Source organism: Mustela nigripes, chromosome 10 (assembly GCF_022355385.1).
Source record: "Mustela nigripes isolate SB6536 chromosome 10, MUSNIG.SB6536, whole genome shotgun sequence".
NCBI classification, from domain to species: domain Eukaryota; kingdom Metazoa; phylum Chordata; class Mammalia; order Carnivora; family Mustelidae; genus Mustela; species Mustela nigripes.
This window is the reverse complement of record NC_081566.1, coordinates 15,901,451-15,929,405: the sequence shown is the minus strand read 5'-3', so window position 1 is coordinate 15,929,405 and position 27,955 is coordinate 15,901,451. Positions and strand designations below refer to the sequence as shown.

The 27,955-nt window shown below is 38.9% G+C and overlaps 2 protein-coding genes across 5 annotated transcripts in view; both read left to right on the top strand.

The window, feature by feature from the left end:
- LOC132025429 (torsin-1A-interacting protein 2-like) overlaps positions 1–26,993 on the top strand; it is a 40,767-nt gene extending 13,774 nt beyond the window's left edge. For 3 of the 4 annotated variants that reach the window (XM_059412703.1, XM_059412701.1, XM_059412702.1), the window contains exons 2-5: positions 14,940–15,118; positions 17,389–17,868; positions 20,403–20,504; positions 23,232–26,993. In XM_059412703.1, coding sequence (XP_059268686.1) covers positions 15,085–15,118; positions 17,389–17,868; positions 20,403–20,504; positions 23,232–23,998 — 1,383 coding nt within the window. In that variant the 5' untranslated portion in view covers positions 14,940–15,084 and the 3' untranslated portion in view covers positions 23,999–26,993. Of the gene's footprint in view, positions 1–4,179; positions 4,271–14,939; positions 15,119–17,388; positions 17,869–20,402; positions 20,505–23,231 lie in introns of those variants that run through there. The other variant, XM_059412700.1, reaches the window with a different exon arrangement.
- On the top strand, positions 4,265–9,306 carry LOC132025430 (torsin-1A-interacting protein 2). Its single transcript, XM_059412704.1, has one exon. The coding sequence runs from the start codon at positions 4,766–4,768 to the stop codon at positions 5,159–5,161; it is 396 nt and encodes a 131-aa protein (XP_059268687.1). The 5' UTR covers positions 4,265–4,765; the 3' UTR covers positions 5,162–9,306.
- Positions 26,994–27,955: the final 962 nt, after the last annotated feature.

Below are 27,955 nucleotides of genomic sequence, written 5' to 3'. Positions count from 1 at the left end.
GCCATGGCCGTATTTCAGAAGTAGTAAGACTTGAAAGTCTAAGTTACTCCTTGATTCGTGGGCTGCAGAATGGACATTGTGTTAGAAGGCACAAAAGCAACATTAATCTCCTTGTACACCTCCCTCAGAGCCCTTGGGTGACCAGGTGCGTTGTTAAAGGAGCAGGAGTATTTTGAAAGAAATCTCTTTCTGAGCAGTAGACCTCAACAGTGGGTTTAAAATATTCAGTAAACTATGTTGTAAACAGATGTGCTGTCATTCAGGCTTTGTTTTCCATTTCTAGAGCACAGGCGGAGTAGATATAGCATCATTAGTAAGGGCCTTAGGATTTTTGGAATGAGCAGTGGCTGCTTCAACTTAAAAGTCGCCTTTGCATTAGCTTCTAACTAGAGTCGCCTGTCCTTTAAAGACAGGCATTGATTTCTTCGGTCTAGCTCTGAAGGTCCCAGATCGCATCTTATTCTAGTAGAAGGCTGCTTTAATCTACATTGCAAATCTGCTGTTAGTTTAACCACCTTCATTCAGTAAGTTAGCTAGATCTTCCAGACCATGTGCAGCTTCTCCTTCAGCACCTGCTGTGTTACCTTGCACTGTTGCTATGTTACGGAGACCGCTTCTTTTCTTTAAACCTCATGAACCAACCTCTGCTGGCTTCAGACTTCTGCTTTCTGCTATGCTTGCTCCCGTCTCTCAGACTGCGTAGGATTCAAGAGAGGATTTTGCTCTGGATTAGGTTTAGGCTTAGGGGAATGTTGTGGCTGGTGTGATCTTCAAACCAAACCATTTAAACTTTCCCTATATCAGCAAGAAGGCTGTTTCACTTTGTTATCATGTGTGTGTTCACTGGAGCAGCCCTTTTAATTTCCCTCAAGAATTTTCCCTTCACATTCACAGCTCAGCTGTTTGGGGCAATAGGCCTTATTTTTCAGCCTATCAGCTTTGGACATGCTTTTCACACTAAGTGTAATCATTTCTAGCTTTTGATTTAAAGTGAGAGGCATGCAGCTCTTTCTCTGACTTGAACATTTAGGGCCCATTGTAGTGTTATTAATTGGCCTAATTTCAGTACTGTTGTGTCTCTGAATAGGGAGGTCCGAGGAGAGGGGGAGAGATGGGGGAACAGTGAGTCAGGGGAGCAAGTTAGTGAGTTAAAACACAAGACGTTTATTAAGTTCACAGTCTTCTATGGGTATGGTCTCAGATACCCTAAAACAGTAACAGTCATAACATCAAAGATCACTGATCATAGATTACCGTAGCAAATATAATTAATAATGGCAAAGTTTGAAATACTGTGAGAATTTCCAAAATGTAACACAGAGATACAAAGCAAGCAAATACTGTTGGAGAAATGGTGCAGACAGACTTGGTGATGCAGGGTTGCCACAAACCTTCATGTTTTGAAAATACAGTATCTAGAAAGCACAGTAAAGGAAAGTGCAATGAAATGCCGTATGCCTGTGCCTCGATTTATTTATCCATTTTAGTGTTCATGGCCATTTTGCCTGTTTTGTTACTGCACGTAGTACTACCATGAATATTTTCATTCACATGTTTAAGCACAGATGTGCAAATTTTCTAGGGTATATACTTGAGTGGAATTACTGAGTTACAGGAAGCACGTATATGTTCAGTTGTACTAGATAATGCCAAATTAATTCCAGAAATGGTTGTACTAATTTATGCTTCTATGGTATAAGGATTCACATTCGATTTTTTGTTCTTTCTATGTTTATTGGTCATGTACAACAGTAAATAAAGGCAAAAAGCGCTATTCTCAAGGAGTGTATATTTTCGTAGAAACAAAGAGCTGAAATATTTAATATATCAAAATGGAAAACATAAGGCAAGGAAAAGGGGATGTTACCTTGGCTGCTCTTGGCCGTATATGGGGATTAGAGATTAAGGGGATGAGGTACAACCAGGAAGCCCTGGGCTTCGCTTAGTGGTCAGTATAAACAGAGATACGGTATGATGAGATCGGTCGTCGGCCATCAGGGGGAGTGAAGCTGTGAGCGGGCGTGGGGTGGGGTTTGAGGATGACGCGGGGACCATTTTCAAGAGGCCTCTTCACTCATCCGGTAGTGGTAAGGCTAAGAGTGAGCAAGGAGGCGGGCGGCAAGTAATCTTAATGTGAGCTTAGTGGTTTGGGGTCCCCTTTTGACACTTGCCCATCGTGGTTTTTAGGGGCTGTCTCGTCTGAAACGTAGGAACACTAGAATTCTCTTAATTGAGGAGTATTTGGAGCTCTAATGCTTTGTTGACTGTTGAAGTTGGAGAGATAAAAGTTGGGGGAAAGGTGGGTTTATTCTGAGTATTTGGAGCTTTAGGACTCCCTTCTGCCACTGCCAGTGGAGATGTGGAATCCTGAGGGTGGTTGTGCCTAGAGTATACACAGCCCCAGTTGTCAGCCTTGTTAATTTTTGCCAGTCTGGTGGATGTGAAATAGTATCTTGTTGTGATTTCAATTGCATATCCCCTTTTCACTCAAAAAACCCAAAATTCTTTATCTTTTCAACGTTAGACTTAGCCATATAACTTTACTACTAACTTTTATGTTGAACCCCAGGGTTGTGTGGGTTTTATTCATCATCTGTCTGTGCCAGGTACTAAACATGGAAGATTTCCCAATTCAGCAACTGAAACTTCTACTGTGGTGGCTCTTGTCAGTAGGCCCTCGGGAAATCTTTTATGCCCCGTATTGTCACTAACAAAGGTATGGAGTCAGGAACCCTGCCACACCTTCTGTTCACTTTGCCTGAGGAGCTGAGTTGGTGGCCCACACCCGTGCATTGTTATCTCACCTCAGAAAATACTTCCTGTACCTTCACTGACTGCCTCACCTCAGCCTGGGCTCTCATCAGAATAGGAGCTCTGTGTTGCAGCACTGTCAGAGGCTCTTTGGTTGCCTTTTAAACTTTTTCATTTTAAAATCTGACAGTCACAGCTACTATTGAAGGTCTGCAAGGAAAATGCTTTGACCACAACTAAGGCTGTCACAACTGCTGCTTTTCAGGCCAAATCTTTATACAGTTTTAGCACTTATGCCTTCCCCAGTGTCTCTGCATGCTTTCACAGGATCAAGCCTCAGAATTCACAAGAAAGAGCACTGGAGAAAAGCAAGGTTTATGTCATTTTCTGATCTATAGCATTCCCGAGGTGGCTATGTAGTTGTTCATGCATCTAGAACCCCACCTTTTTTTACTTGTTATATTAAGTGTCATGAAGGAGTATAAAAATGATGATAGCACCTCCAAATTCCAACTGATTTTCTAAATATTTTCCAAAAATTGCTCAGAACTACTGCTCAAGATTATACCTTACTTTCTTTCTTAAATATATAATGAAGATAGATAAGGGTAATGAGACATACCCCTCTTGGTTTCTTTTTTAGCCTTCAGAAAGATTTCCTCCCAACTTCCTACAGTTAGCTATTAAAAATATTTCCTGATGATTTTGTAAGCATTTTCCTGGATGGATTAAAGTACATTATAGAAAAGCTGTCACCATTGTTAATGTTAGTCCACACATTACAGGAATACCATATATGGTACCCATTTCACAAAAAAGATACACGAGAAATCTCAAAGTTTTACTAGATAAAATGTGATTATACAGACTTTTACGATTACTGGAGTGCAGAAGGACTTAGAAGAAATACAGTCCTAAAAATTTTAAGCTAGTACAGAAGTTTTTTAAAAGATTTTATTTATTTGACAGAGAGAGGCTTAGAGAGTGTGAGTGCTTACGTGAGCAGGGAGAGGGAGATGCAGGGAACCCCACCTGGGGCTCAATCCCAGGACTCTGAGATCATGACGTAAGCTGAAGTCAGATGCTTAACCGACTGACTGAGCCACCCAATCTAGTATGAATCCTAAGTGAACCAAAAAACCGTTCCTAGTGCCCAAAATAAGCATAAGATTAACTGCCAATGGATAAATTGTTGTGAACCCCTATGAAATTGTCATAAAAAGACCCACAAGACAATTTTCATCCACCTTGACTGGTCCAATTGATTTCCAAATGCATGTTTCTAATAATAATATGAGCAACTCAAAGCCCATATGAGTCGTCTGAAGTTTTATCATTTACAGGTATGTGAAGCATTCCCAGAGGCTTCAACCAACTCAGCATCAGCTACTTCTCTGTGACTGGGTCCTGATTAAGGTCTTCCCAAGAAAGACTCCATTGGATCCACATTCAAGAGGACTCTACCAGGTTTTCCTGACCCCCCTACATCGCTGTAAAGTGCCAAGGCCTTAAGACTTGGGTACGTGTATTACAACGGCAAGTGCCAGCGCCCACAAAAGACCCATTGGACCTGTCAGCTGCTCTGTTTCACCAAGCAGATATAATAACTTACCAGCAAAGCAGAGTAAGCCAAGTGCCTCTGCATGACACCACCAGCTGATAACACACAAGAAAAAATAACCAATTTAGACTAGAGCCCTGTCTTTTCTCGAGAAACTGGGATTTGAAGGAGCTATTCTGAATCTGTGCAGCTAGTAAGTGACTGATCACACTGTAGACGGATCGGCCCGTGAGTTCAGAGACTGAGTTGCAGTTGAGTGAAAAATAGACAACGAAATCTTGAAGAATTGCACGGAGGTGCAAGCCAAATTTAACTCTGGTCGCCAAGTATCGTTGGTTGGACTGAGAAATTGCTCAACCAGACCTGTACTAGGACTGGTTATTTGGGTATCTCTCTTTGTCATTGTTGCCTTTTACTGTTACGTTGGTTTCTGTGTTACCTCTCTAGGCCCAGATGTTCTCAGATAATTCACATTGCCCAGACTGTGGACAACAGTGGTTCCCTAGTTTAGAACTAGGCCACTGGTTGTACCAAACTGAACTTGTTGAAAATGAATGTTACCAGGTGTTCTTAGACCGCATTAACAGAGCTGATTATTGCCCTGAATGTTACCCTGATAATCCTGCTAATAGAAGCCTTGTTCTGCCTTGGTCTTTCCCACTTGAGTGGGCTCCCCAAAATCTTACCAGATGGACCTTTGAAAAAGCTTGCCACCCGTTTCTTCTGGGTCCTCCACTGGTTAGAAAAAGGATACATGACTCTAGAGTAGCTGGCTTTAACCCTGCATTGCAGTTAATCTTGACCAGAACGGACAAAACCTTGAACAAAAAACTTGGCCAAAACAAGTAACTTCTTAAGCAGTCAAAATCATGGAGACTCTAGAGTTTGTACTAGTAGCCCAAGGAAGAATGGGAAAAATGTCTCCTTTCTAAGTCTGATCTAAACTGTCACTACCTTGGGGAACTGCTTAAATTGTTGGATCTATTCTCATTGTCTACACATACTTTGTTCAGCATGAATTTAATCAGTATTCCAGTTGGGCTGTTCATCTAGAACCAGTCTAATCTATGTTCCCCATGTTTTGGAATTAGCTTCCCCATCCTAAAAAGCTCCACAGCCTTACTATGGATATATGACAGGATAGTCTTGGAGGAGAGGCCCTGTACTGTGTGTACCGTAATGATACTTTTAGTGGTAACTTTTGTGGGAAAGCAACTTTGAAGCTGGATTATAGAGGATTCCAATAAAACAGCTAGATACTTTGATTAGAAGCTGCATTGTTCTAAATTCCACCTCTTGTACATTAACCAGTGGTAATACCTACATAAGATACACAAAAACATGCAGAAATGCCACTGTCTTTACTTACTTGACACCACATAAGCAAAGGCTGTCCTGTTTTAGTGGTGAGTGTACTCCCCTGGAAATGGAAAAGTATTTGTGCTATGAGATAAGTGGCAAGGGGTTATCAAGCTTGACTCCACAGACAAGAGGAACAGTCTAAAGGAAGCGTTTTTCTGAGAACTAAGAATGTCTTGCTGGACATTGACCACATGCTGGCCTTCACTTGATGAGAATCATGGAACCTTGAGTACAGGAGAAAACTTAGAATTTCTGTTGAAAACATCTCAGAGGCCACTGAACAATTTTTAAATTCCGCCCAAGATCCTAGATAACCCGTTGCTTGTGTAGCAGCTCAACAATGTTCTAAGGTCCCAGGCTCGCTCTGTTCTTCGCCACTGGGATCCTTATCATGGTGGCTTTTTTGTCCTTATAGTTGTTTCCTGGGTGAGCCTAAGTGTGGCTGTTGCTATTCAGACATTTCATTCCCAAAGGCTGGAAGTAGGAAGCAAAAGCTTTTGCCTTTCAAGTCTGTGTCTTTTATTTGGGAAAAAAATCTTAAAAGTCCCTCACAGATTTCTTCTTATGTGTCATTAGAAAGTACTGGTTCATAAGCCGGGGGAACCTGGCAAAGGGGAATGGGGTTAGCAGTGCTTGGGTGGGTAGGGCACATAGTCTCCCCTAATAAAACCATGGCCCTTTAAGGAAGGGAGAAGGGAGGAATGAATGGCTGTTGGTATGCAACAAATCATGCCTGCCACATGTTGTGAAACCCAAAGTTATTTGTTCATCTGTATAAAGGATGTATCCCAGAGATCTACCCTGTATCTGCCTTATGTCTGTTGCAATGGACGTTCTCTCCTGTTACTGCGGAATAAACTGTGTGGACTGCTAAATTGAGTGAAGACGAGTTAGTTTATCATTAACCCTTGGTTAAGAACTCCTTTACGGTACTAAAGCTCTTTGTAAAAAGTGAAAATTTACTTAGAGGTAATGCTTTTGACCAATATTATTGGTCCCTACGTTTTTTTCAAACACATACTGACCAAAACACTCTACATGCGTGCAGTTTTAAGTATCAGCAAAATGTTTTTTTGTTTTTTTAAGATTTTTATTTATTTGACAGGTCACAAGTAGGCCGGGGGGGGGGGTGGGGAGGCAGGCTCCCCACTGAGCAGAGAGCCTGATGCGGGGCTCGATCCCAAGACCCTGAAATTATGACCTGAGCTAAAGGCAGAGGCTTAACCCATTGAGCCACCCAGGTGCCCCTCGGCAAAATGTTTTAACCAAAGATTGTTTTAACCAGTCTTTCCTTTAAATAGTTAAGAAAAAGTAGACGGATTTGTCCTGTTGATTTCCAAATCAGTACCTGGATGAGTTTGTCAAAACATGTAAATTTCTTGATCTTAGAGAAATTTTGATTCTTTAGGTTGCTCACAGGGTCCTGGAATCTTCATTTCTAAGTAGTGGTGCAGGAGATTCTTACCCAGGTGCTCTATGGCTACTTCGAGAAGTACAACAGTAGCACCTCCATGGTGTTTAGTTATCTGGCTTCAAAGGATGGGAACTGAGTACTCCTAATACCACAAGGTGTTGATAGTTCTTGTACTTTGCTGCTACCACATAAAGAGGTTTCCTGGAGGACTGCCGGTAGGTGACTGTGCTAGTTCAGATTATTAGTCACATGTTTCTCATTAAAATAATCAGGACTGCTGTAGTTCTTGTGGTGTCATTCTGAGCTTTGTGAGTATATGGACGGGAGAAAGGAGTCAAAAATATTAGAAATTACTTTAAGAATACCTTCAGACATGATTGTATCATCGCATAACCTGTTACACAGTCAGCTCTCAGAAATAACAATGTGGCAGAGTTCATAAAATGGAGCAAAGCAGAAAATCCAGGGGACTTTGTAGCTCTTCCGCTTTGGTCTTCTTAGTATGACTTTACTTGGCTTAAAATACTCCACAATGTTCCAATTCATGGTTCCAGATAGTGAATTATAAAGTATAAATACATTCCTAAAATTAAGTCTCAAAACAAATGTTGTAGAAGGTTATCTGCTATTTTAGATTATGTGAGCCATATTAATCATCTTCATACTGTGGCAGAATTGATACTATTACTTACATGTATTGGTGGCCATTTTTAAAATGACTGTTAAAACCACTTCCAGTTATTTTATGGCAGACCTGGGAGTGGAATATTCAGAGACATGTGCTGGGGTAACCTGGGAAGGAAGTAACCTTACTAAAGAGGAGGCTCTCCTGCATTGGGGGTAACTGAGTTAAGATTATCTCTTAAGTGATAGGAGGAGAAAGAAGCCCACGCAAGCAGGGAGGCATAAAAGAATTCCATGGAATCCAAAGAATGTGTGGCAAACAGCAGGTTACACTTATCTGTAAGAGTGAGATGAACCATACCCCTTCTGTTTTCTTCAGTCTTCCCCGATGGCCCTGGATTGTCTGCGAAGTCCTGAGAACACAGCTTGAAAACTGCTTATTATATAGGAAAAATAATGGTCTTGCAGCCATCTGACCTGTGTGTATTTTCAAATTCTAGTACTGTTAGATGACTTTGGGCATTTTAACCTCTCTCTCTCTCCAGTTACTTTATCTGCCACATAGGTAGTGCAGTAATACCTACCTCCTACTCTGGGGTTTGAAATGGGATAATGCATGCCAATCCTGGGGCGCGTAGTAAGTCTTTAGAACTAGAAAAGGTACAGGAGAATGAGGCAGAAAGAGGGATTAAAGCCAATTGTTAGAGTTTGATGCTGAATTACTGGAAACTTCTTAAGTCCCTTCCAATGAAGGACCGAAGGACCTGTACCTTTCAGGAAAGATAACTGAGGTGGAGTCTGTATCTGAGTCCAGCCGTATGTCTTAGGTGTAAAGACAAGTCTACAGGGATGGAGGACCCCAAGCAAATCCTTATCACATTTCTCAGGCTCGTTTACAGTCATTGTAGGAGGTGTAATTGCTGTGTGATTTACTACATCACCTGAGACTTTCCGCAGCACCAAAATAAGCAGTTTGAGAAAACTTTTAAGATTACGTGTAGGTGGGGCACCTGGGTGGCTCAGAGGGTTAAGCCGCTGCCTTCGGCTCAGGTCATGATCTCAGGGTCCTGGGATCGAGTCCCACATCGGGCTCTCTGCTCGGCAGGGAGCCTGCTTCCCTCTCTCTCTCTCTCTGCCTGCCTCTCCATCTACTTGTGATTTCTCTCTGTCAAATAAATAAACAAAATCTTAAAAAAAAAAAAAAAAAAAGATTACGTGTAGGTTGAGCCAGGTCATAGGATCCAGAGTCACAGTTCAGAACTAGACACCAGGCTCTTTATACTATGTTTACAATAGGCATTTTTTGTTTCGTTTTTTGTTTTTGTTTTTTGTTTTTTGTTTTTTTTTTTGTGGCATGGGTAAAAGCTTGGGTCACACAGTCAGATTGTGTTCCAATCCTGACTCTGCCTTTACTAGTTGTATTTTGGGGGAAGGTTCTTAAGCTCTGTGTTTGTCAGTTTCCTTGTCTGTAAAATAGTAAGAATATTAATGGTCCAGACCTCATAAGACTGTTGTGAAGATTAAATGAATTAATACATAAAGTGCTTTGGATGCTGTTGGCATAAACAAGGCACTCAATAAATGTTACCAATTATTTTTGTTGTGTATGTTTTTTATGTTGTCTCTACAGCAGAATTATAAATCGTTTGAGGGCCAGGGTACCTGCTTGTTATCCCTAGAGCCTAAAATGACACCAAAAGCAGGTGGGCCTGGGTGGCTCAGTCTATTAAGTATCTGCCTTCGGCCCAGGTCATGATCCCAGAGTCCTGGGATGGAGCCCCACACAGGACTCCCTTCTCTCGGCAGGAAGTCTGCTTCTCCCTCTCCCACACCCCCTGCTTGTGCTTCTGCTCTTGCTGTCTTGTTCTCTCTTTCAAATAAATAAAATCTTAAAAAAAAAAAAAGTGTTTAAAAATAGAAGAAAGATAATATGTATTTATTGGGCCCTGACTGCCATATGTTAGTCATGATGGCATTTATATCTAAATTACTGTCTTGAATTGACTGATTCTCTTTTGTCCTTAGCTGCTGAGCTTCTGATTCTCTCTCTCTTTTTTTAAATATACCACGTAGGAGCACCTGGGATGGCTCAGTTGGTTAAGCGTCTGACTCTTAGTTTTGGCTCAGGTCATGATTTTGGAGTCATGAGATTGATCCCCGCCTTGGGATTCTCTCTCTCCCTGTGCCCCTCCCCCACTCATGCTCACTCATGTTCCCTCTTGCTCTCCCTCTTTCTAAAATAAATAAAATCCTTAAAAAAATATATTGCTTAAGTGTTACAGATTCCAGTGCTTCCTGGTACCTACCCTTTATTCCCCAGGTCTCCTCTCGGTCTCTGTCCCCTCCCGCCCTCCCTCCTGCCTGGTCCCCATGGTGGGACCAGAGGTTTTCAGAATGAGTAGAAGTTGGGTGAAGTCCTGCTGCTCTCCCAGCCCTGATACTGTTCTCACAGGCAGCTTTTTCTTGTCCTTTCTCCTCCCAGCTGCTTGTGACAAAATGCATGGAAGGCTGTGGTTGAAGTGGCCTGTGAAGCATAAATTCATTGCTTGCGAGCTCAAAGGCAAAAGCATCATAGGCTCTGCCTTTTGATGCTTTTCCTTACAGAGGCTGATGCATTGTATTACTCATTTTAAAAAAGTATTAACTATATCAAACATATAGAAAAGTCCAGAAAATAACATTCACCAGGTAACCAGATCTAAAATACATTAATGTTTTGCTACATTTGCCTCAAGTTTCTTTTTTTTAAAGATACTTGACAAATAGAGTTGGAACCCGTTCTTGTCCTTATCCTGTTTCTGTCCTTCCATCAGCAGAAGCAAGCATCAAATGGAAGCTGATGTGTATCCTTCCTGTTCCTGTGTTTAATTTTTTATTTTATATGTATTTAAACAATGGTTCAGAGCAATAAAAGACAATCGACTGCTTTAAATATGTTACTACTCAGTAACACCAGTAACATTTGTGCATAAAGATGTAATGTGCACCAGTTTGTCAAGTTCCCCTTACGACACTTCATCATGTGTGTTGGAGTCCACTAAAAGATGCAAAGGTCAGGCAGTGTACTAGTCTGTGAACACTTACCAAGTTGTCAAAGCATTACCATTGTTACAATGGATGGAAGAGAAAGGATACATCTTAAAAGAGTCCAAGGCAATCACAGCAGCAGAGGAAAAGTAGGGAGGCAAATTTGTGTCCCTATTTAGAGAAGTCCCAGGATGTGGAAATGAAGGAAAGCATCCTTCAGGGTACCATCTATGGCGTTTTTCCTTAAGGGAGAATAAAACTTTATTGCTTTATCCTATTTAAAGCCCTCATGCAGAGACTGTTAAAGTAAAATGATACAACTTTTGCTGCAGGATTCAGGGTCGCAGGGAAGTGCAGATAGTCACCATTGGTGAGGCTGTGTTTTCCTTAAGTGGCAAAATGAATCATAACATCCATGTATGGGGCAGTGAAAATCAACATTTCACAAACTTGTAAGGGATTTGCTGAAAGTAAATATTGTGCCATATGAAGCACATGGGTTTTCATCAGTTCTTTTTGCAAACGATACCATCAGAGGAGTCTTTTTGTGGACATGATTATGGAAGGGTTTTTCCTGCCGCTGCAAAATGTCTCCAACATTGCCATTTTCCATCAGGATGAGGCTCTGCCTCACTTTCATTAATCAGTCCAGAGGTTCCATTTCCTCATATGGATCGGACACCGCTCGAAAGGTGACCTGCTTTGGGGATAGTGGCCTCAAGATCTCCCAGGTGCCCCACCATGTGACTTCTTGCAAGGATGTGTCGAGAACCTCCATGTTTATACCACTTCTTCCTTGTAGCCTTGAGGGGATACCATTTCAGCTATGAACAGTGATCTGTTACAAAGGGCCTGAATGAAATGGGCTGCAGGAATGTGTGCCTCGTGACAAGAAAGGTATATGCTGAGCATTTGTAAGATTATAGAAAGATCTGTGATGGTTCCTTCTACAGAATGTGTATTGGCTGCATTCTAGCTAGCAGGCAATGTATTTTTGAAAGCATTCAGTTGTTTGGAAATAATGTTCAGTTCTGGAAATAAAGTTTATTGAGGGTACATGCAATGTACAGATTTTAAGCTTGATGATAAACGTAACCACCACCTCAATAAAGATAGGAGATACTTTCTTAACCCCAGAAGGTTTCCTTATGCCTTTTCCCAGTCAGTTCTCTTCCCCAGGAGCCACTGATAGATCTTCTGTCACCATAGACCATGATTGGCCTGTTCTGGAAGTTCATATAAATGAAATCATTTGGCATAATACTCCTTTATGTGTGACTTTAACTTACACTTTTTAAATAACATCCGTGGTTGTGGTTTGTATCAGTGGTTCTTATTTATGCCATTTGTATACTTCTTTGAAACACGATGTAGTATAAATTTATTTTTTAAATTGTATGTAAAAATGATAATGCTGTACTTCCACAAATTTTTGAGATCTATAATTCATTGTTTTAATTGCCATATATGCTACTACATTGTAAGAATATACCACAGTTTTTTAAAATCCACTTCCTTATTAATGGACATTTAGGGGGTTTTCTCATTTTTGCTCATTTTAAGCGATGCTGCCACCAACCTCGAAAGTTTCTCTGAGGCATAAATCTAAAAGTGCAGTTGACAATTTGTAGAACATGCACATCTTAACTTTACCAGATATTGCCATATTGCTCTCCAAAGTTGTAACAGTTTGCCTTGTTGCCAGTAGCATTTAAGAACTCTGTATATCCAAATCCTTGCCAACACCTGGTATTGCCTGACTTGAAATTTTTGCCAGTCAATGGTTGTAAAAAGCTGTTGTATGTCATTAATTTGTTTTGCATTTCCTTGACCACTCTTCTTATTGATTCATTAGAATGGTAGGTTTCCTCTTCGTTTTAGCAATTTGTTAAAACTGTTAAACTCTTTTGTCCACTTTTTCATAGCATTATCTGTCTCTTAGGAGTCTTTATGTGTTCTGGATATTAATCCCCTGCTGATTATTATATGTGTTGCTGATATTTTTCTAGTCAGTGAATTTATGTTTTAACTTCGATTTTGATGATTTGTATAGAAATGAGCATTTAATATGTGATTACATCAGAATTCCCCTTTATGGTTTGTGTATTTTATATCTTGTTTTAAGAAAACCTTGAGATTATAAAGAAATTGAAAGTTTTTCTCTTTACGTGTAGGTCTCTAATCTGGAATTGATTTTTGTGTCGGGTGGCAGGGTGAAATCTATTTTTTTCCCATTTAAACTGTCACTTGTCCTCAAACTATTCATTAATCCATTCTTTCCCTCTTGTCGCTTATAGCCAGTTTCCTTTATCTATGTGTGCATATATTTCCTGGCTCTCTATTCTGTATGTTCTATTTGTTCCTTGTACCATTGCCCTATCATTTTTATTTACTGTAAGTTTTATAATAAGTCTTGATGTATGGGGCAAAGATAGCTCCCCTCCCTCAGAATTATCTTACCTCTTTTTAATCCTTTACTGCTCTGTGTGAATTTTAGGGTCAGCTGTCCATTCTCTAAGAAACATGCAACAATCCAAAAATTGTCTTACAATTTTGTTTCAATTTACAGTGAATATACAGATTAATTTGGAAAGAATTGGCATCAATGGTTTAGTCTTACTGTCTATGCACATGATGTATCTCTCTACTTAGGTCTTTTTTATGTCCTTCAATAAAGTTTTATGCTTTTCTTCCTAAAGTTCTTTTTTTTTTTTAAATACAGCTTTATTGAGGTGTAATTTACATACCATAAAATTCACCCCATTCTAAATTTCTTGCATAGCTGTTGTTAGATTTATTACCAGGTATCTTTTAGTTTTTAATATGAGATTCCTTATTGTTATTATGAATAGCATCTTTGCTTTCTAAAATTTTTGTCACTGGTGCATAAGAAAGTTTTACCCATCGTTTTCCTGGTTTGGGCTAACAGGAAAAAAGTGTTTTAACGAGAAAAAGACTGGGGACTTTTTATTTCTATTATGAACCTAGGATAGGAGAGAAACCCTCATTGCAACATATCATGCTGATGCAAAGTAGAGTTGAAAGCCTAGTCTTAGGAGATCGAAGAAGATAAAAGGGTGACCACGAACTCTCCAAATCTGAGACATGTTCTCTGGATGTCTACACCAGCAGAAAGAAGGCCTGTCTCTAACTCCTCCCTCCTTTCACGTTTATAATTGGCTCCACTCTGTACATTCATACATTTAGTTATCCATATTCTTTTAAATTAAAATAGGGAGTCTGCTTTACCCTAGGCATTATACCAGGCATTTGGGATTAAAGTATTCAACTCGTAAAATAAAATTTTACAGAGGAGTGCTGGTGAAAAAGACACGATGCTAGCTGGCTAGCCTCTCAACTAGGCCATCAAAAATGTAACCCTTTCCAACCTATTTCACATATACTTTTGTATTTAATCCTCATAGCAGTCCTTATCATTTTTACAGATGAGACAAGTTAAGTACTTTTGGTATTATTGTTCCTGACCAAAAAAGTGATTTTTATATATAATATTTATATATATGCTATATATATATAATATATATGATAATAGAAATATTTTATTGATTATGAATTGCCTCTGATTTTGATTCCTTTTGTATATAGCTCATAATTATACATCAGTCTTCTTTGAGCACCATATGGAAAGGCATTAAAGAGATCTAAAAAGAATACTGTGAGGGAATCTCTGCAAAGGCAGTGATACAACTCCTAATATGTATTTCCTAAGGCAGCTACCTTAGTTTGTAGGTGTACTCCCTGTGCATTGTTATTTAGTAATGATAAGTGAAAGCTGCTGATGGGCTGAGAGATTTGTATGGGACAGAAATTGAAGACATAAAGGAAATCTGTAGTGACAACTGAGCGGTGACTTAAATGTCTACTCTTAGAATTACTATTTATTCCATTTTCAAAGACATTGTCTTTAAGATTCTGGTCATTTAGCATTTTCCATCCTTTCAACTCAGTGGAATGTATTAGGAGATTATGGCATCTATGCAAAATTTAATAATCTGAAGCTTTTTTCTACTTGTCAAGGATTTGACTCCTCACCAAAGCCAGAAAACATTTCTTCTTCAGTAGAAAGGTTTCAAAGAGGAACTATTACTCAAACTAAACAGATTGAATAAATAAAGCTAAAATTGGCATTTATTCCATGTATGAATAAAAAGTCATTTAATTTTTTTCATTTTATTTTAGTCACTGTATAAATGCCTTGTTTCCTGGGTCCACGGGAAGCATGAGTCTGTTGGGACTTGGGACAAGAAGAAAACAAGACATCTTCACAAGAAAAACCAGACACTAACAAAAAGTATCCCAAAGTCTGAAGAGCTAGAACACAAACATGGCGGACAGAGGACTTAGGGATCCTGCAGAGGGTAAGACTAGTCTGTACAGCACTGGTTTGTCCAGATCTGTGCTGTAGGAATCTAGATCTTTTCTAAGGGAGGATCTCAGATGATGGAAACCTGAAGTTCGGAAGTAAAAAAGATTAGTTTGATAGTTTGGTATGATTATTCTTATTCTTTTGTATTTAGAAGTCTACCATAGTATCTGACCCGAATTATGAGGAAGATTAATGTTTTAGAGATTCCAGTAGTAGAAACCTAGGAAAAATACAGTAGGGACAGTAGACTAATTTTTGGAGTTATATTTTTAAAAATCAAGAAAACTGACGTTCCATCTACTTTAAGTTATAGGGAAAGATGAAATTTAAATTCTTTATCTTGCTTGTATGTATAGGTAGAAGATAAAAATAGGCAAAGTAAGTAGATATTTCAGAAGAGGGCATATTTACTTAAAACTTTTATTGAGGGTATTTTAAAATATATAAAAGTTAGTACTATAATGAATTCCCACATACTCAACATCTAATTCCTTTTTTTTTTTTTCCAAGTTTTTATTTTAATTCCAGTTAGTTGAAATACAGTGTAATACTAGTTTCAGGCAAACAATATGGTAATTTCAACATCTAAATTCCTTTCTTTCCTTTTTTTTTTTTTTAAAGATTTATTTATTTATTTGACAGACAGAGATTACAAGTAGACAGAGAGGCAGGCAGAGAGAGAGAGGAGGAAGCTGGCTCCCTGCCGAGCAGAGAGCCCAACACAGGGCTTGATCCCAGGACCCTGGGTTCATGACCTGAGATGAAGGCAGAGGTTTTAACCCACTGAGCCACCCAGGCGCCCCTCAACATCTAAATTTCAATTATAACCTACATAATGCTGATTAAAAACATTTTTTTAATTTATTTGTCAGAGGGAGCCTGTGTGTGCGCACAAGTAGGGGGAGAAGCTGCAGGCAGAGGGAGAAACAGGCTCCCTGCCAAGCAAGGAGCCAGATGCAGGACTCGATCTCAGGACCCCAGAATCATGACCTGAGCCGAAGGCAGATGACTAACTAGCTGAGCCACCCAGGCATTCCTATAATGCTGATCATGTTGCCTGCCTTGGAATATTTAAATGCAAATCCAAGGCATTATATCATTTTGTTTGTGCATACTTCAGTTTACGTCTCTTATAGATAATTTTTTTAAAAAGTAACCAAAATAGCATATGACACCTGAAAAAGATATTAATAGTTGTTCCTTAATATCATAAAACATTTAATCAGTATGTACATTTCCCCGCTTACCTCATACCTTTTTTTTTTCTCCCTAATCTTTTTTTTCTCCACAGTTGGGGTTTGGGATTTTTTTTTAGTGGACTACTCACTATATTTGATTGATATATCTTTTAGATTGCTTTCTTTTTAAGCTTTATTATAGAAAATGTGAGACATACATAAGCATGGAGACGGAGATGAGATGAATCCCACATACCCATCAAATGACTTCATCTGCTGTCAACACATTATTTCATCTGTAGTCTTGCTCCTTTCTCCCACATTCTTGAATTGAGGCAAATTCTAGACATCATGTAATTTTAGTCATAAATATGCAATTCTTTTTTTTTAAATATTTTATTTATTATTTATTTATTTATTTATTTATTATAAATTTATTTATTTATTTGAGTCTTATTTATATAAGTCTGAGGCATGATTTTTTAAAATATTTAATCAATAATCGATTTTATTATTATAGTAATTATTATGTTAATTTTTTGATGCATGATTTAATATGTTCCTCTATCCAAATATTTCATGGAAGCCAGTAATTAGCTCTAGAATCTTGATCAGATACCAGTTCATTTGGCAAGAATACTTCATAGGTGGTATAGTGCACTTCCCACTGCACTGACCTGGGAGGTTAATGATGTCTGTTTTTTCCCTCTTTCTGTGATGTTAAGGTTGATCAGTTGGTTCATTCATTATAAAATGTCTCATCAGCTTTTTGCATAGTGGTTTTAATTGTTCTTGACGATTATTGCCTATTTTCATTATTTTGTTAGGGAAGAGGATGTATTTAATAAACCAAAAATTGGTTCTGTCATTCAAAATAGTTCTACATTAGTGTTATTAGATTTATTAACACATAGTAAGTCTGTCTTAACCACCTGGAGTAGAAATCAAGAGAAGTAATGTTTAGGAAGAGTGCCTGTAAACCATCAAATCTATACACATATTCCTTATTAATCAGGGACCTTGTTAAACTACAAAAAAATAGGGAATTTTTTTCAATAAAAATTATAAATTTTTATCTCAATAGCCCCTCAAAAGGATTTGAAAAATGACGTATCAGTAAGTCCTCAGGCACAGGAGACCACAGTCCCCGAAAGTACTATTGAAGAAGCTCAGACCCCAGACTCTGCCTCTGGTCTCAATGACGTCGTCCACCAAGGGGTAGAAACCATAGGTACAGGAAGTGCAGACACAGATGATCAATCAGACAGTCCAGATGGGACAAATTATGGGAACTATCCAAAGGCTAAAACACAACATGAGAACAACCAGAGTTTTCAGGAAGAACAGAACCTACCAGAACCCACCAGATCTCCAAGTGACAGGGTAGAAAGAGAAGATGCAGTCTTACAGAGCGGCTCTGCAGCCCTGCCTGAAGAGGTGAGCAGCGAACCTGGAGTTTCACCGGAGCCACCCGCCGCGGACCCTCGGGGTGCCCCGAGCCCTGTGCATTCCCCTGTAGCGCCGGAGAGCCAGCCTTCCGTGAGGAGGCGACGGCTGGCACCAGGTGAGGAAGCCCATCGGACTTTTGTCTTGCTCTGTTGCTGGGGACACAGCATAGGTCAGGGGCCTTCTTTTTAGAGAACTTTTTAGAGAACTTCTCTTTATAGGATCAAGGCCACTTAAAGAGACACGACTGAGCTGAGATTATAGTGAGGTTTCTCATCTCGTTGACTAGCTCATTGCACTACTTAAGTAGCTTCCAACACATAAACTGCCTTTTTAAACTTTAAAAAAAAAATTTTTATTTGTTTCAGAGAGAGAGATTTAGAGCATGAAAGAGGGAAGGGTCAGAGGAAGAGGCAGACTCGCCGCTGAGCAGGGAGCCTGATGTGGGGCTCGATCCCAGGACCCTGGGATCATGACCTGAGCCCAAGGCAGGTGCTTAACTGACTGAGCCACCAGATGCCCTTAAACTATTTTTATTTACTTACTGTTTGTAGTAATGTAGTATGATTTTTAAAAAGAGATTGACTTTTTAAAACTTCACCTCTGGCTTTTATTTATTTTTTTATTTTAGGAACACAGTTTTACTTAACATTTTTTAATTTTTTTTTTTTGAAACTAAATGCTGCATAAATCAAGAGATGGGTATATTTAAAAACCAGCATCAATGGTCCAGTGCCCTTAACTCAGTCATATTTTATAGGACTTTGAGCAGGTCGGTTAATTTCTCTCTATATGATTTCCCCCACTTGTATATTAAGGAGAGTAAACATCCTATCTTCTATGAGGATAATAGTTGCAGCAGCTAAGTCCTTAACTGGAACACAAAAGACACATGAGTTTTAGTTGTGGCCCTACCACTTGCTAACCTGGGTGACCCTGGGCAGGTCTCTTAACTCCTTGGTACTTCAGTTTCCTATTTGTAGTATGAAAAGGTTGGATAAGAGCTATCCAAAAGCTGGTCTCTCCTAGCTCTCACTGTCCATAATTGCATGGACAGATTTGTATTTCATAAGTACACAGAAGAGCTAAGTCTAAAACGCCTATTTGCCAAGTGCAAAGGAATATAAAATGTAAGACATTCTGCCTCAGGGACTCGACTAAGGACTGGAAATTCATGTTTCACAATAAGTCAGTGACAGATCTCAAATAATATAATATGTTTCATTCACTAATCATTAGGATAGTTTGTAACTTCAGTGAAGGCAAGGACTATGTCTTTGTCATTCATTGTATTTCTGTGGCACTGGGCACAGAGAAGCAACTTTATGAATAGTTGTTACATAAATGAATGAATGTGACTTGTATGAACTATTAATCTTCCATCAGATTTTCACCAGTATGCAGGTTCACTGAGTAGAGGAAGAAAATATTGTTTTAAAAATGCAGGCTATGTATGGGAAGCAACTTAATATAATATAATATAATATATATAATATATATTATATTACATACATATATACATTCCATTATACATATATATATATATATATATATGTATAATGGAATGAGCTGACCTAGCAGATGAGAAGCCTTGTTCTAATCTCAGTTTAGCCACATCTCTTTATGTGACCTTGGGCAAAGCCCTTAACATTGCTAGACCTTTTGCCATGATGGGTAAGGTGGGGCTACAGGAGGGTATCAGTAAAGATCCTTTTATAGTCTGTGATATGATATTTTAAAGTCCATTTTTTGGGGTGGGCTTTGACTAAATACACGACCCTTTATAGGTGGAGATGATCTTATTTCTTCATGTTAATGGAGTACACCGTAAGCACACATCTCGGCTGTAGAGTGACCAAGAGGGCTACAAAATACTGCCCTCCTTTTCACATTTTAAGATTGCTCTCTCGCCTCACACCTACATTTTTATGTAATTCACCAATTTTCTTTACTTTGTATTCCTTGCTTTTTGTCCTTCCTTCACTAAGAAGTTCAAACTTGCTTTTGTAAGCTGTTTTGTAACTGTACAGTAATCTCTCCTATCTCTAAACTTAAAAGAGTCTCTGTTTTTGTGTACTTGGAGTCTTGCCACATGACTTGAACCCTGGAGTTAGAGTACCATTGCTCTGTGATAATGAGTCTTGTGTTCAGCTAACACTTAATTTTTTTAAGTGTTTTATTTATTTATTTATTTATTTGTGCTTTATTTATTTGAGTAAGCTCTACTATACCCAGTGTAGGGCTTGAACTCATGACCCTGAGATCAGTGCATGCTCTCCCAACTGAGCTAGCCAGGTGCCCGCAGCTAACACTTCTTAAATCCCTTTTTAATTTTGAACATTTTCTCGAGACACATTGTAGATAAGCTTGGCTGTAATACTAGGATGCTTGTTTCTTTGTCCTTGACATGAGGACCAGTGAGGAATAGTGACTGTAGCAACAGTAACCCTACATGAATTTACAGCACTTGATTTTATTCTTCTAAGTAGAGTGAAAGTAATAGCCTTAAGGAAAAGACAGAACAAAAGTTAGCTTTGTATAAGATAAAGTACAGAAATCCTCTCAATCTAATAATTTGGTTTGGTAAGAGTTTTAAAGTATATGATACCCCATTAGTATATTTTCTGCAAATAATATTCCTTTTCTCCCCAGAGGCTGAGAGTCATCAGCAAGAAACACAAGAGTTGGAAGAAAACAAAGAGAATGCACCGGATACCATAAAAAAGATGGATAAAAAGGATCTTTGGAGTTATGGTAGGAGAAAAAAAAATTGGTCTTGTTGTTGTGTTGATTCACATTCAGAAATCCTCAGAGAAAAGGAGAAAACTCGAACTAGAAAACTAACAGATTCCAACAGTTTTAACATTGTTTTATAGTGTGTTGTTCTGTTTTGTCTCAATTCCAGTACAGTTAACTTACAGTGTTCTGTTAGTCTCAGGTGTACAGGCTAGTGATTCCGCAACTCCATCCATCACTCGGTGCGCGACACGGCACGTGCCCTCCTTAATCCCCGTCACCTGTGTGCCCATCCCCCCCGCCTCTCGCCTCTCCCCTCTGATGACCATCAGTTTGTTCTCTCTGTAGAGTCTGTGATTTTGGTTTGTCTCTTCTTTTCTTCCTTGCTCATTTGTCTCGTTTCTTAAATTCCACATACGACTGAAATCACATGGTATTTGCCTTTTTCTGACTGACTCCGTTTAGCCTTATACTTTCTCCATCCATGTTGTTGCAAATGACGAGACTTCATTTTTTTTTTTTTTGGCTGAATATTATTCCAGTATGTGTGTGTACATATGCACGCACTCCACATCTATATCCACTCCTCTGCTGCTGGACACTCAGGCTGCTTCCATAATTTGGCTGTGGTAGGCAATGCTGCAATAAGCATAGGGGTGCGTGTATCTTTTTGAGTTAGTGTTTTTGTATTTTTTGTGTCAATACCCAGTAGCACAGTTGCTGAGTAGTAGGGTAGCTCTGTTTTTAACTTTTGAGGATGCTGCACCACTGGAGAGGACAGTCCCAGCAACAGTGTAAGACTCTTCCCCTTTCTCCGCCTCTTCGCCATCTTTTCCTGTTGTTTCTTATGTTGTTGACCTTTGCCATTCTAACAGGTGTAAGGTGATACCTATTTGTACTTTTGATTTGCATTTCTCTGATGAGGAATGATGTTGAACATCTTTTCATGGGTGTGTTGGCCATCTGGATGTCTTCTTTGGAGAAATGTCTCTTCATTTCTTCTGCCCACTGTTTAATTTGATTATTTGTTTATTGGGTGTTGATTGGTGTAAGCCCTTTATAAATTTCTGATACTAATCCTTTATCGGACATGTCATTGGCAGATACCTTCTCCCATTAGGTAGGTTGCCTTTTAGTTTTGTTGATTGTTTCCTTTGCCATGCAAAGCCTTTTTATTTTGTTGTAGTCCCAATAGTTTATTTTTGCTTTTATATCCTTTGCATCAGGAGACATACCTAGAAAAGTGTGGCTATGGTTGATATCAGAGGTCTTACTTTCCCGTGTTCTTTTCTAGGATTTTATGATTTTATGGTTTCAGGTCTCCTATTTAGGTCTTTAATCCATTTTGAATTTGATTTTGTGTATGGTGTAAGAAAGCGATTTAGTTTCATTCTTTTGCATGTAGCTGTCCAGTTTTCCCATCACCATTTGTTGGAGAAATCATCTTTTTCCCCCATTGGATTTTCTTTCCTCTTTGTCGAAGACTAATTGACCATATAAGCATGGGTTTATATCTGGGTTTTTGGTTCTGCTCCATTGATCTGCGTGGCTGTTTTCATGCCAGTACCGTCCTATTTGATCACTACCACTTCATAACATACCTGCAAGTCTGGAATGGTAATACCTCCAGCTTTGCTTTTCTTTTTCAAAATTGCTTTGGCTCTTTGGGACCTTTTGTGGTTCCATACATATTTTAGGATTATTTGTTCTAGTTCTGTGAAAAATACTGTTGATGTTATGATAGGGATTGCATTAAATCTGTAGATTGTTGTGGGCAGTTGGCCATTTTAATAATATTTGTTCTTCCAGTCCATGAGCATGAAATGTCTTTCCATTTCTTGGTGCCATCTTCAATTTCTTTCATCAGTGTTCCTTAGTTTTCAGAGTACAGGTCTTTCACCTCCTTGGTTAGGTTTATTCCAATGTATCTTATTATTTTTGGTGTGCAAGTGGGATTGTTTTCTTGATTTCTCTTTCTGCGGCCTCATTATTAGTGTATACAAATGCACCAGATTTCTGCACATTGATTTTGTATCCAGCAACTTTACTGAATTCAGTTATGAGTTCTAGTAGTTTTCTGGTGGTTTCTTTAGGGTTTTCTATATAGAATATTGTGTCATCTGCAAATAGTGAAAGTTTTACATCTTCCTTACCAATTTAGAAGCCTCTTATTTCTTTTTGGTATCTAATTACTGTGGCTTGTTTTAATATGTTTTTAAAAAGTGTTTGATAATAACTAATAGTGAAATAGAGCAATAGAGTTTTAAGGATTTTTCCTTTAGGGGCCCTGGCAGATATTTCACCATCCTTAACAAAATGGGAATTCCCATTTTCAAAAATAAGAAACTAAAACTGCTTTTTATTACAGAGTATTTTTTAACTTCTCAAGTGGCATTTCCACATTTTGACCCATAAAGAACGAATTAGCTTATTGTGGGTAATGGTACTTCGAGAAGGTGGAAGACTGTCCCAATAGTTCCAAGTCACATCATTAGTTATAGCAACAAATACATAAACTTCACTTTCACCTTTTAACAAAAATATTTTACCTTCAAATAATTTAAGAAATTAGAGAGTAAGTATTTTTGGTAGACCTTAATATCTCAAACTTTAGAGGATATAGGCAAAAGAAACTCTCCACAATTAGTAAAATCTGACAGTATCTCTAATGCATTTCAGTTTACCACATGTTTTGTTTCTGGTCGATGTTCTAATTTTGTATTTTATTATCCTATTTTCTGACAGGCTCCATCTTTCTTTGCTTCATGGTTATGACTATTGTTTTGGTAAGTTTTGTTAATAGCTACTGTTCCTCTCCAGCCCAGCAAGTGCCCAAAAATCCAGCTTTAGAGGCCTTTTTGGCTCAGTTTAGCCAATTGAAGGATAAATTCCCAGGCCAGAGCTCCTTCTTGTGGCAGAGAGGACGTAAATTTCTCCAGAAGCACCTCAATGCTTCGAACCCCACCGAGCCGGCCACCGTCATATTTACAGCAGCTCAAGAGGGAAGAGAGACCCTGAAGTGCCTGAGTTACCTCGTCGCAGACGCCTACACCTCCTTCCAAAAAGTCTCTGCCATTCAGATCGACGGGGCTGGAAGAACCTTGGAGGACAGTGACACGGTCAAGCAATTGGTTGACATGGAGCTGAGCTCGGGATTCGAGAATGGCCAGAAGGCTGCTGTGGTACACCACTTCGAATCCTTTCCCGCGGGCTCTACCCTGATCTTCTACAAGTATTGTGACCATGAGAATGCCGCCTTCAAAGATGTGGCCCTGGTGCTGACTGTTCTCCTGGAGGAGGAAACATTAGAAGCAAGTGTTGGCCCAAGGGAAACTGAGGAAAAAGTGAGAGATTTACTCTGGGCCAGGTTTACCAACTCCGACACTCCCCGCTCCTTCAACCACATGGACTCGGACAAGCTGAGTGGGCTCTGGAGCCGCATTTCACACCTGGTGCTGCCCGTCCAGCCTGTGAGGAACATAGAAGAACAGGGGTGTTTTTTTATAAGCTAAGCACCGAGTTGGGTTTCGGAAGGCACGGATTTATTAAAAAGTCAGTTTAAAAACCTGTTTCTGTGGAAGGAGGTTGATGAAAAGCCTGGCAAGCACAAAGGAGCTTATTTTAGAAAAAAAAAATTTTCATTTTTAAACTTTTGTATTATCTTTCTAAGTTTAACAAAACGTGACCTCTTTTCCTGGCCTTTCAAGCCAATCATGTTTAAAATATGCATAGAAATATATAACTGAAGCTTTTTTTTTTTAATCCAAAAATATAGCCACAGAATCATTACATGAGAAGATAAAACCTGCTCAGAATGACTACAAAGTGATTTTTGTTTTCTTGATAACGAGCCTTTTGGCTAATGTTGGACTTGGACTAGAACAATTACAGTTATGAAGCAATGGTAATTAAAAACTTTTTCTATCACATCTTAAATAATTTTAAACTGATTTTAATAACCAGTCATGGGATTACATCTTATACTAATTTGCATTTTGGAATAGTGTGAAAAGAAATAAGAATTCAAATACTCAGCTATATGTAAGACTCTATGCTTTTTATCCCATTAACGGGCTGAGGTAAAAGTAGCTGTCCTTAAGAAATGTTTTTAAAAAGTGGAAACAAGGGGGAGATTGTTTATAATCATGGAAATGAAGAAGTTCCAGTGGACAATATCTTTTCTTCAGCTTCTGGAATGTTTTAGAGCAGTGGTTTCTAAGCTGTGTCTACTGACAGCCCTCCCCTACTGATCAGAGCAGTTCTGCTTTTGACCACTTTATATAGTGGGAGTCTCCCTCCATAGGACTTCCTTGGAACAAAGAGTTCCACTGATAACGAAATTTGAAAATTGCTGATTAAGTGAAAAAAAAAAAAAACTTAGAAGATAGGAAAATAATGAATGTATTAAATCTTATATGTTGGAAGAAGATGAAATATAGGTTTATTGTACAGACATGCTATTTATGAAAGATAAAGACGTACAGATGAAAAGAAGAATGTATAAGTTAGTATTTGGTAAGCATATTTCTGATGCTGTTGTTAATTTCTCTTGATCATCATTTCTGTCTCCCCTGAATGGAATTTTATAATTGTCTAGGATGAGAGTTTGAGTGCCATTTAAGCAGAACAGATTTTTAGGAACTAATTGAACAGTAGGTTTTATATGGGTACAGTAACTAACTGCACCATGCTGTTTACTTGTTGCACAGTGATGGAACATTATATAATGCGGCTCATTTCTCGACTAGATGGTTAGAAATACCATTAGGCTAACATCTAAAGAAATGCAAGAGGTGTTATACTTTGTAAAAGGAAGCATACATGGTAAAATAGATTCCAAGAGGTTTTAGTGACCAATATTAGTTGTTGAACCGTGTTCTGTGATAGTAAGAAAGATTGAGAACAGTGTTCATGGAGATAGTAGTTGATTGGCATTGCAGCTCTGAAGGCAGAACTCTAATAAAATTATCTTGACCTAAGGAAAGGTCTGTTCCATGACACAGCATACCTGGGGACTATTACCATGATCTTGGAATATTGCAACTAGGTTTTGGCCTCTGCTGTTGTGAGAGCAGAATATGTATGTATATATAATATATATGTGTGTGTATGTATATAGGTCTTCCTAGTATTTCCAGAATGCTTCCATCCTTTAATCATGTGACTTCCTTCATGCTTTAAGCATTTTGATGCTCCAAGCTTTGTGGTAAGGCTCAGCATTTTGATGCTTAAAGCATGAAGGAAGTCACATGATTAAGACATGGAAGGAGTTTTTGAAACACTAGGAAGATACAGGGATCTTTATTGATCCCGAAAAGCAGATTACGGAGACATGGGAGAGGAACCTATTGGAAAATATCTGTCATAGGAAAAACATATAAATCTGTTCTAACCAGGGCCTTAAGGTGGCGTTCAGTTGAGTGTAGGGACATACCTGAAAGAACTATTTACATTTGCAACTTTGTGAAGGAATCTCTCAAGTAGATTTGAGGAAAGACCTGCCTGAACAAAAAGACAAAGTAAATATCATATCAGTATCAATCCAATATAAAATCAGAGAAAATTGAAGAAAAATTTATATACCACGTTTGAATTTTTTCTGTATTTCTAGATCTCAGGTGCCAGCTAGTGTTCTGTCACACAAAACCAATGGTGCCTTGTAGAATTGTTCTGTTGGCCTGCTGACCTGTGCTACCTCAGATCTATGACGAACCAGTATGAAATGTGTATAACTATTTCCTCTATCAGTGATTCGAATCACCAATGAAACAAAAATTTTTGTTTCTTCATTCAGTTGAATATGGTTTTTCATCACTTCCTTTCAATATAATTTAGCAAAAGCTTTTAAAATGGAACTTTTTTTTTTAATGTTCAGGCTTTGTTAAAAAAACACTTTTCCTTCCTTGTATAAGTGCAATCAACTAAAACTATTGTCAGTTTTCTATACTATTTCAAAACTTACTTTTTAAAAAGAAGCAGTATATTACTTTTGGCTCTGTTCATGAATAAAATGATTATTTTTAAAACAAAACTTTATATTTTTTAAATGTGAAATAATTAAAATTTATTATCTAATGTCCTCTTAAGTTAATTTTTATTCAGTTGTTTTGTTTTTCAAGTTTCCATATTTTCTTTTGTGTATCTGGTAGTTAATCTTTTATTACTTTTGGAGTCTGTTTTTTTGACTTAGAACAGGGACTTGTGGGCATCTGATACCATACATGATACCATATATCACTGTTTAATTATTATCACAGAAAAACTCTAATTACATTCTGCATTAAGACGAATTACTTCTTGAGTGATACCAGACTTCTAGAAGAAACTGGTGTAGAACTAGACACTGTCTCGGAACTTTGGAGGTTTTTCACCTTTGTGGTAAATTTAAATTTCCCAGTTCGTTTTCAAAGATTGGCAGAGAAGTTCCAGGGACTTCCTATCCCTAAAGTAATAACGCTATTGTTTCTATTTGTATTTTTAAAAAATTAATAAAATAGTTTAAATATATTTCCTTTGAAAGCCTCCAAGCTTTGTGGTAAGGCTCAGCAAGCCTGGGACCAATCCCCCTCCAGCTCATGACCCTGTTGAACCTGCAGAGCTGGCCTGGGTATGTTCTGATTACAGACACCTAAGGGGCTTGATTTCTGGAGAAGCCTGGACCACATCAGGGAGCCCACCACAACGGGGAATGACTGTTGCCAGGTTGGTTTATTTATTTATTTATTTATTTATTTATTTGATTTATTTGAAAGACGGAGATCACAGGTAAGCAGAGAGGCAGGCAGAGAGAGAGAGGAGGAAGCAGGCTCCCCGCTGAGCAGAGAGCCTGACGCAGGGCTCGATCCCAGGACTCTGGGATCATGACCTGAGCCGAAGGCAGAGGCTTTAACCCACTGAGCCACCCAGGTGCCCCTGACTGTTGCCAGTTTTAAGTGGCAGCCTCAACGATTTTTGTAGGTGGGCTCCCACTGGCCATGGGGCATTTGCATCCACAGCATTTGCCTTATTTCAAGACCTAACCTCGACAGATACACATATTCCCCTGAAGGCAAAACTGGAGGAATCTGAACCATCTTGCCAGGGCAGGGCCGGGCAATCTAGCGGGGAGATCCTCCAAGAGACTTCTGGGAGCTTAGATTCCCGATAAGCCCTGGATTCCATCAAGCAGTCAAAACAAGGACTTGATGTTACATCAAGTTAGGCTGGTGGTGGGGGATGGGCCTGAACGCCACAGGCCCGGGAGCTCTAGTTGCCCAAGACTGGCCAGCAGCTTGTGCTGTGCATGTATGGGCGGTGCAGGTCAAGGAAACCACGGAACTTGCCACTCACGAGTGTTGGGAGAGGCCGGGTCTAAAATGCAGGCTCTTGGGGCACTATGGCATCTGCCTGATTCTAAGTCCCTAAGCTACACAATTGCAATTCAGTAGTTACCCTGAAGATAAGACTGGAGGACTCAGTCCTGCCTTGCC